The 10,572-nt window shown below is 29.7% G+C and overlaps 1 protein-coding gene across 1 annotated transcript; it reads right to left on the bottom strand.

The window, feature by feature from the left end:
- Positions 1-6,826: 6,826 nt before the first annotated feature.
- On the bottom strand, positions 6,827-9,090 carry LOC106690134 (beta-1,3-galactosyltransferase 5). The gene has a single exon (XM_014435457.2). The coding sequence runs from the start codon at positions 8,947-8,949 to the stop codon at positions 8,026-8,028; it is 924 nt and encodes a 307-aa protein (XP_014290943.1). The 5' UTR covers positions 8,950-9,090; the 3' UTR covers positions 6,827-8,025.
- Positions 9,091-10,572: the final 1,482 nt, after the last annotated feature.

The raw sequence follows: 10,572 nt of genomic DNA, 5'->3' as shown, positions 1-10,572 counted from the left end.
AGATAGTTGACCGTATGAAGTAGATTGTAGGAAGATAGTCCGGGTGGCAGTCCACAAAGGTATCAAAATTGTTCACCAACGATTCAGGGACGTCGTGGGTTCTATTCCCATCTGGGGCATTTAACCATTCATTTTTCGGCGGTCCCGAAGAATGAATCTTGACACTCCCACCTTGGTTTGTACGCGGCGGTAACCTAGGTAGCCTCCAGGGATTGGCAAAAAGAACCACTAGGCCCACTTGCCGGACTTGTTCCCCCCACCATATACCAATACCAGTACCAGTAACCAACGATTCACACCACTTTCACATGATATATATTATACGTTATAATGTATAAATGTTTTTTATAGCTAAATATTATCATTTTTTGGCCATAAAACTGTGTGGCCACACTGAATTATATGTTATATATATAGAGAGAAAAATAGATTAATTATAAAACTAACTGACTAAGTAAAAACAAAACCAAAAGTTAATTACAAATTATCTGTACTATTATAATAATGGGTCAGATTGATGAAGCAAAAGGTAGTGAAATATAAGGGATTTAAAACAGAGAATGGAGTTCCAGAGATATGCAGCTCCGGTAAAATACGATTTATCAAACGCAGCAGTTCGGTGAGGTGGAGGGTGGATGTCAGATAAACGGGACCTGGTAGTATGGGATTGGACTGATAATTTGAATAGCAGGTTTTCTGGGATATAGGAGGGGCGTTGAGTACTAATTACGTGGAATAGAAAGGAAGCTATGATATACTGGTTTTGGAAGGATGGAGAGAGCCACTTCAGCTCGGCGTAATACTGGGTTATGTGCGCATCTCTGCTGATCCCGAAAATAAATCATACTGCGCAATTCATAAGACGTTTAAGTTTAGATTCGAGATTACCCGAGAGTCCACCATATACCAGGCAGCCATAGTCAAAGTGGGGGGGAACGAGAGAGGAAACTAAGAGTTGGTGGGTTTTAAGTGGAAGGAGATAACGGATTCTATTGAATTGCTTTAAGGTAGCTATTGTTCGACGGGAAATTTGTGCAATGTGTGATTTCCAGGATAACGTTAAGGCGGGATCTGGGATGGTTCCAGGATAAATAGTTCTTAACTATTTTTGTTCTTTGTTGACCACAACCCTGACAATCTTTCTTCATGATTATTCTTTATACATTTCCTCGATAATTTTACCCAATTAGACACGAATAGTGTAAACAAAGCAATCTGACCGGCAATTGTGGGAACGACTTGGCCGATTTTTATTTTCGATGGCTCAAATTATTCGATTAGATGTAGACAGGTCGAGCTCAAGATCCTGAAAATGGTTGGGTTCAGTCTGTCCGCCTGTACTTATACGAGTATAACATTATTTTTAGCTAAAGACTTAGCTAAAGACTGATTTTATCGAACATATTACACAGTGATATTCCAAAAATGTTTAGGAAAATTTGTGTTGAAATATTGAAAAAATACTGCAATAACGATTTCCGATTCCCATGTCTCAATTTATTCAGACCGTGACTTCCGAAAATTCTTAGCCCGCCTTAAACATTCTAGTTAGTACAAGAGCCGGGGTGAAAAAAAGGCAGTTATTTTACCTCAATTTTTTTACTTTAATGTAAACTACGTATAATCACTAATCAAAATTGATGAGCTTGCAAAGTATATGTACGTTGGATACAAAATGGCGGCTGTTTCAAAAAAATAAAAAGAATTAATTTTTGTTTCGGGTTCTCCATATCTTGAGAATTATCAACGAAACTTAGAAAGCAAGAATAGAAGAACAACCAACGTAAGAAGATCATTGAAAGAAGAGTAAATTATCTAAAATATGAGCCTTAATAAAACTATTTTAGCAACATCTTTTAAAACATCTGTTAAAAGCTACATTTCATAAAAAAATGCACTGAACAATCAGTAGTTTGTCAAATATCATAAAAACTACTGCTCATACATCATATGAAGATAAACTTCATAAACTACTTTACAGTACTTTTAATTTGAGTGCTAACTGACATCTGTACGTCTAATGGTTCCGGAGATACATTTTTTCATGAACCAATAGTTTTGTCCTAACAGCTAGATTTCCACATTTTGAGAATTAATTCGGTCAGTTATCATAAGAACTACTACTCCTACGAAGATAAACGTCATAAACTACTTTATAGTCCATTAAATTACCTTTAATTTGAGTGCTAATAGATATTCGTACGTCGAATGGTTTTTGAGATGTAGATTTCTCAAAATAAATTAAGTAACTACTGATTTTTTTGGTCATTTTCATGAAACATTGCTTTTTAAGAAGCCATATCTCGGGAATTATTTATTATATAACTTTATTAGAGCTCTTATTTTAGCTAATTTACTCTACTTTAAATGATGTTCTCAAGGGTTTTCTAGTGTTGTTGATTGGTTTAAAGATGAAGAGCTCAGAATGAAAAATTAATGATTTTTTAAGGTTTTTGAAACAGCCGGCATTTTTTATTCCCCCTTGGCATACTCATCAATTTTGACTAATAATTATACCTAGTTTTCATTAAAGTAATCAAAAATTGGAGTGAAATTACTGCCCTGTTCCAAAGCAATATAATGGTCAGTACATCATTTTTATGAAATATTGCTTTTTAAAAAGCTATATCCCGAGAACTATTAAACGTTAATAGGACGATTAGGGCTTACAGTTTAGCAAATGTATTCTACTTTAAATGCTGATCTCTTAGATTTTCTAAGAAGCTTCGAATTAAAATGGCTGAAAGATCAGTAGTTAGTGACTTTATTTTGAAAAATCTATTTCTAAAAAAACATTTGACGTACAGATGTCTGTTAGCACTCAAATCAAAGCTAGTTTAATGAGCTATGAAGTAGTTTATCACGTTTGTCTTCATTGGAGTAATAGTTTTCGTGATATTTGCTCAAATAAATTAATTTATAGTTGTTCGGACAAATTTTCTTTTGCCAAATTTATATTTGTATGCTAATATCATAAAAACTACTACCCCTACGAAGATAAGTGTCATAAACTACTTTATAGTAAGTTAAATTTCCTTTATTTTGAATGTTGGCAGACATATGTGCGATATATTTTATATAGAGATATATTTTTTCAAAATCAAACCTTTTATATGAACCACTAGAAATTAACAGTTTGTGAATTTATTTTGCCATATACCATAAAAACTAATACTCCTACAAAGATAAACGTAATATACTATTTTATACTAAATTTAATTAGCTTTAATGTGAGTGCTAACAGACATCTGTACGTCTAGTGGTTTCTGAAATAAAGTTTTTCAAAACTCAAACTTATTGTTCGAACAACTATAAATCAATTTATTCTAGGAAATATCATGAAAAATACTATTCCTAGGAAAGTAAATGTCATAAACTACTTTATAGTCCGGTAAACTAGTTTTAATTTGATATGATACATATAGATTTCTTAAAATAAATTAACTAACTACTAATCTTTCAGTGAATTATTAAGAATTGTTGCTTTTTAAAAAGCTATATCTCGAGAACTATTTGACGTAAATAGCTCTATGAGGTCTAATATTTCAGCAAATTGTTTGTTTGTTTGTTTGGTTCTTTAGTGGCGCCAAACTTCATTGGTCATCAACGCCATTTATATTTTATTTAATTTTGCTAATATTCGTTAAATTTTATTTATTTTTAATTTTTTTTTTATTATTTTTTTTTTATTATTTTTTTTTCTTCCGATCAAGTTATATTTTTGTCAGTAATTTTTGTGATTTTAAAAACTGGAACACCAATTCTATTGCCTTATCATCGTCTCCAATGGTTTTTGAGATATCTTGGCTTAGTCCCAAGCTATTGAGGTGTGGTGTAAAATATGGGCATCGTTGGAAAACATGGCTTATTGTTAAATTGTTGCAATACTGGCAGTTCGGAGGTGTTTCTTTTGATACAAGATAGGAGTGGGTGAGTCTCGTGTGACCTATTCTCAGCCTAGTCAGTACAACTTCCTCTCTACGGCATTTGCGACTGGCATTCATACATTTCAGCAAATGTACTCTCCTCTAAATAATGTTCTTTTATATTTTCTAATGTTTTTGGTAGTTTTTAAGATATAGAGCTTCAAATGAAAAATTAATGTTTTTTAAGGTTTTGAAACAGTTGCCATTTTTTATTTCGCCTACCTATACTTGGCAGAATCATCGGTTTTGACTAGTAATTATACATAGTTTTCATTAAATAATCAAAAATTGGGGTGAAATAACTGCCCCGGCTCTTGTACTATTTCTGATCATGTTCCTGGTATCAGCGAGTACAGTTCAGGGTTAATATAAGTTTATGGATAGCTGAACTATAAAACTGAAGGGATATTTTCCAGAGGGGCGTTGTAATTTCTAATAACTCAAACTATCACTTAAAGATAATTACTATAAAGTAAGTGCAGCTTTACCAATTGAGTGTTTTGAAAAGACCTTCTTGATAGTATTATTTTGTTTATAAAAATAAGCATTATATAGCTTATATTGCGAATGAATTATAAATAAGAATTAAACTAATGCGAGAGTTCTCGGATGAAGGGGGGGGGGGAGTGAACTGCTTCTCACGGAGGTAATCTTATTATCATTATTTATGTAAATAATAAATAATGATCTTTTGCCGGTCGTTGGTTGAGCTCTCAGTTGATATTGATTTTCTTATCATACTTTCTGCTTTTAGTGGTATTATATTTTTCTAGTAAAATTATCAGTAAATGTTCTTCAAAAACATTTTATAATAATAAACAAAACGTAGATCGTTACAAAAAAAATTTAGAAAATTTGGATGCCATAAAACTACATTAATTAAGTCAGAAATAATCTGAAACTATGTAACTGTAAAATACCAACGTTTTAAGAAATAAAAAAATAATGAAGCTGAAATAAATATATAAAAACTTTATAAAACGACAATAAAACTAAAATAACATTAATGAAATAATATTAGATATTATATTTAGTAAAGAACCTATAACATTATGAAGATAGAAATATGGTTTTGAGTGAAGACCGTATGAATAATATTATTAGAAAATCTTCAAATTATGTTGCAACATGACAGTACAACAAATACCTGATGATGGGATGAAAGCATCGAAACGTTGTTAATGAATCATTAAAATAAAGAATTTTAACAAGGAAGAGTTATTTCACTACATTTCATTATATTAGTGAAACCTCATCTAGTAAAGAACCAAAAGTATTAAACGAAAAGTTTTAAAATGATGAAACTGAAATAAATAAATAATTTTTCATAAAATGATAATAAAACTAAGATAAAATTAATTAATTGATATTAGATATTTTACAGCATTTTTTTTATTATGAAAACGAGTACTAAATTATTAAAAGAAAATGCTATAAAAGAGATATGAACATATATTTATTTATTCATAAATAAATGAGATATGAACATAAAGTTATTGATGAATTATCAATGATCATACGTAATAACATCAAATGAATTTCATATGATTCACATGAATTTCATTCATATCGATTCATCATTATAAACATAATTTTTAAAAAAGTTTATTTTATTTTTTTAATATAAATGTATTAATAAATTGGTTCTTACGAGAAAATAAAATTAAATTGTAAATGTTACATTTTTAGATTATAAATTTAAAGAATGGTTGCTTTAGAAGTCTATGCATTAAAATAAAAAATATTTCTTTTAAAAAGATAAATAAAATTCATAATGAGGTGTATAAGTTATATAAGTCATATAAGTTAATACTCACACTGTAATTCAGATATAAGCCACTCACTACTTTTCATTGTCTGTCATCTTGTTCCGTTCCATTTGTAGATTCAATATTTTTTTCTGTTTTTTAGACACTACTTGCATATCTCATATTATACATATCTTCTTACCTACATGATATTATATTTCATCTTTCACTGTTTTCAATCTACTACCATCTAATTCCACGATTATCAATCAATTTAATTTTTTTTTACTATTCAATTATCAGTTATCAATTTTTTATCATTTATGATTTCAATTCAATATTTCTTATAATTCCAAATTTGTTTGTATACTATTCTTTTTCAATTTTATGTTTCTCTAAATGTTGTTTTTATCTCTTTTGTTCTATAGCCCTGAAACTCAGGTGGAAACGTCGGTATAAAATAAATAAATATGGTTTTGTTTATTTATGTTGTTCTTTGCTGACCGTACCCCCGACAAACTTCTCCAATCATAAATAAAATTCTAATTTTCAAACTTTTCTTTAGGATTATGTTTCTTTTTTTGTTTTTTTAAGCGTACATAACATTCCGAGATGTTTTAGTACTTACGTAGAGATTATAAGAACATCCAAAAATTGGAGAAATATATATAAGAATATACAAATAATTATAAAAAAATACAAAAGAAAAATGAGCGACTAGATTATTTATTAATCATGAGAGATAGTTGACCGTGGACGAGTTATACGAGAAGATGGTTGGGGGAGGGGGTGCGGTCAAAATATAACACAAATAAGTTGAAGTAACTTATTTAATCGTGCCAACGTTTCGACCAGAATTTCTAGCCTTCATCAGGGCCAAGAACAGAACAAGATAACATCCCATGAATACAGAAAATAAAAAATAAAATATAAACAGAATGACATAAAGTAAATTTTCTTTTTAAAGTAAATGAATACTATATTATTGAAAGAAATGCCATAAAAGAAATATGAACATACATTTATTTATAAATTATCAATATTCATGCGTAATAATATGATATAAATATCGATATTCATTTCTATAAATATGATTTTTTAAAAATTTAATTCAAATAATTTATTTGCAAAGGTAATAAAGCAATGATACAAATTGTTTATATTTATTTTTGCAAAATAAATTAATATATTTCTTTTAATACAAATGTATTAGTAGATTGAATCTTTCGAAAAAATACAATGAAATTGTAAATTTTACAATCATATATTATAAATTTAAAGAATGGTTGTTTTAGAAGTTTATGCATGAGAATAAACAATAATTGTTTAAAAAAATAAATCAAATTCTAACTTTCAAACTCTTGTTTAGGATTATGTTTCTTTTTTTGTTTGCTTAATCATACATTACTTCCAAGGTGTTTTAGTACTTATGTAGAAACATAAAAAGATTATAAGAACATCAAAACATTGTAGAAATAAATGTAATTATGTACAAATAGATATAGAAAAATATAAAAGAATAATGATATACTAGATTGTTTATTCTTCTTTTTTTGTGAATATTAATAAAATGTTTGTAATATAACAAGACAATATTAATTTTTTGGGAGAAAAAACCTTTTTTATTTTTTTTAAATGGCATTATTGGAACCGGTGGATTAGGATTAATCCAACATCATTCCAGGGAGTTGCGAAAAAATAAATTAAGTAGATAAAATCTAATTTTTTCTTTGTATCTTAACGCCCTGGAAGAATTCAGATTTTTATTTTGAATCGACTGATTTCAATGACACAATTAAAAAAAATTATTATAATTAAGCTATTGCTAATTTTTGCCCAACTCTGCTTTTTACCCTACAAAGAAATAAGATGAAGATTATTTATTATAATATACATTTATCGATATTAATAAATGAACTGTTAGAGGAAAAACCCAGTGTCAATTTTTTTTAATTGTGTCATTGAAATCAGTCGTTCAATGACACAATTAAAAAAAATTGACACTGGGTTTTTCCTCTAACAGTTCATTTATTAATATCGATAAATGTATATTATAATAAATAATCTTCATCTTATTTCTTTGTAGGGTAAAAAGCAGAGTTGGGCAAAAATTAGCAATAGCTAAAATTGTCATGGATACCATATTTATTTATCAATGGTTCATTCATGAATAAGGCTCGTATCCATGGCAACTTTAGCTACTAGTTTCAAGTATAGCCAATTTTTGCCCATCCCTGGTTAAAAGCACACTCTGTAATGGGCTTATTAAATTTTGACCGAGTTCTTAATGTTATAATTTTTAAATTTATTGATTTAAAAATAGTATAAATTTAATTATCCCTTATGAGAATTTAATTAGCGATACAGTGCCAAATTTCATCCTGTTGTGAAAGGCTTAGACCATGTATACTAATTCGTTTTTTGGTCTCATTTAAGATATTAAAGTTCATACCGTGGTCTATTTCGTGTGTGTAATCGCTTCTAATAAACAACGGAGAACCAACCCTTTGAATATTCACTGACTCCGCGACTATTCCAGTAATGAAGACGTCTTCCAACCTGAAGAATTCGGTTTTCAAAGCTTGCGTAAAGAGCGGCCGTAGGCAATCTGAAGACAGGAGATAGGCCGGGCCGAAGAGGAAGTCTGGGTACCTGGGCTTGTCGTACTCCGAAGAGGAAACGTACCATCGAGGTGGCCACCAAAGAGGACTTAGGTCCTTTCCCAACTCTCCGAAAATTGTGTTCTTCGAATCGAATTTAATATTTATAAACGATAGCAAATTAGTCACATTGACGAATACATCGTCATCACATTTCATGACGAATCGAGCATTAGAACAATGGCGAAGAGTCCACTCGATTAAAGAAATAGTTTTCAAAGTGAGATTCATATAAGAGTCAATATTGTTACTTCTCACAATATCGGAGTAAGTGAACGACTCTTGAGTGATTTTTCGGTTCACAGCGGAGTCGAGTGATTTACCTATGAAGAACGCTAGGACAACGTCTCTTCTTCTGTGGTTCCCCCAGGTCGCCCTGATCGTATTTCTCTCTTCATAATTTTTCGGGGCGGATATGATGCCGATGAACACTTTCGGCGGTTCTCTTCCATGGCAAAGTTTGGCATTCTCGATGTTATGGCCTGGTTCGTAGATCAACTTGGTTAGGACATGGATGGGTGCTTTAGGTGTGATTATTATAAAAAACAAATAGCAGGGAGAAGCTATGAACACGAACAAGCTTATTACGTAAATGTACCTCAAACGAAAATGCATAACAATGTTATTACAAGTTATTATGCTGGGACCATATCCTCTTCCATTTCGAGAAGACTCGAACCACCACACTCTATGGCTGCAGAGTGATGAGTGACTCTTAACGAGCCCGTAGCAAAGCCGATACTGACAACAATGATTATTCGAAGCGCTCTCCCCTCCATCGCAACACGATTGCTTATAGATAAACTTGTGTGGACAGTTGTAAAAAAATATCGGCAATCCATGCCTCATTTCCAGATGTTACTAAATATATTTCTTCGAAACATAATAATATTATTTGAGCTACAGATAATAATAATTCCTTTTGTAAAATGTAGAGAGTAGACCCAATAATTCTATATAATGTAATTAAAAAACTGTGAAAATATCTACTTGTGATTTTCTTTAACATAAGATAATCTTTATTAATAATAATAATATAACCTTGATTGAGTATTCTTTAAAATAAGAGTGTGAAAATAAGCAATTTTAAAAAAGTTACAATAAATAAAATCTATACATATATAAAAGATTTAATGCCCTTATGAGGGCGAAATATGAGTTTCAAATGGGGAAAAAATTAACACTTTTTATTTTATATCTCCTGTTTTAATTTGATCAATTTGGTGCAGTTTATAGAACCCTAAACCACTCCCAAGTTTAATGTAGGTAGGTTAAGCCATTTTGAAGTTATATTTATTTTTTTGATTTTTAAAATGGAATCAAAGATCGACGATGTAGGGCGAAAATTTAGGACTAAAAATTTTTATTTTCCGATTTTTTCGAAAATTACGATTTAATTTTATTTATTTCACTCCTGAAAATTCTTTTATTACACTTTGATAGGCCAGTCGTTCCGAATTGTTTCAATATAATAATGATATTGAAGCACAGAGATGGTTATTATTTAAAAACTATATATATTTCATGTAGTATATAATAGATAATAAAATTGCCTTAAATAGTAAGAAAAAACACCTAAATCGGACCAGTATAAACGATGATACAGCGAACTTAGTTGTTATCTAATACGTTACCATAGTTACCGTCTTATCACATCATGTATATATATATGAAGGAGAATGGTCGAATCTTTATACTTGAATTGATTAAAACTCATCACATATATTTGTTCAATTTATGTTGCCAGATCATAATAATAAAGTGTACTTATATGTTTAATTTAACCAAATACAATAATATAAATCAAGCTATTAATTTTGTTTAATTATTCTAAACTATTAATAGTTAATTAAATTTATATACATACTTAAATGTAGCAATAGCGAAGCATTGCCGAGTTAGCTAGTAAAATTATGAATGTTTATGTTTAGGTATAATAATAAAAAAGGTCTATTTTGTACCAACATTTGAAAAAAATTAAAAATAATGGCCTGAGGGCCGAAACGTTAGAAAATAATAAATACAGTAGAGGATTAAAAGAAATTTGTCAATTTAATTTTTTTTTTCTTTTTAAAATAATTTATTTACAACTGTATACACATATATACAACAAGTATACTTGCTGTAGGTGACATAGTGACATGATAAGAACATGTGGAGAATCTACCCACTGATAGAACTCCAATAACATTTCTAGAGGAGAAGATCTCGAGGCCATCTTCTTAGTCCAATTTAATA

Source organism: Halyomorpha halys, unplaced genomic scaffold (genome assembly GCF_000696795.3).
Source record: "Halyomorpha halys isolate HHAL.00 unplaced genomic scaffold, Hhal_1.1 Scaffold1586.1, whole genome shotgun sequence".
Lineage (NCBI taxonomy): Eukaryota > Metazoa > Arthropoda > Insecta > Hemiptera > Pentatomidae > Halyomorpha > Halyomorpha halys.
Note: the sequence above shows the minus strand (reverse complement) of the source record. Positions and strands in the feature narration are given on the sequence as shown.

Excerpts from the sequence above, each read along its gene's own strand:
- LOC106690134 (XM_014435457.2), bottom strand. The coding sequence starts at position 8,949 with ATGCATTTTCGTTTGAGGTACATTTACGTAATAAGCTTGTTCGTGTTC.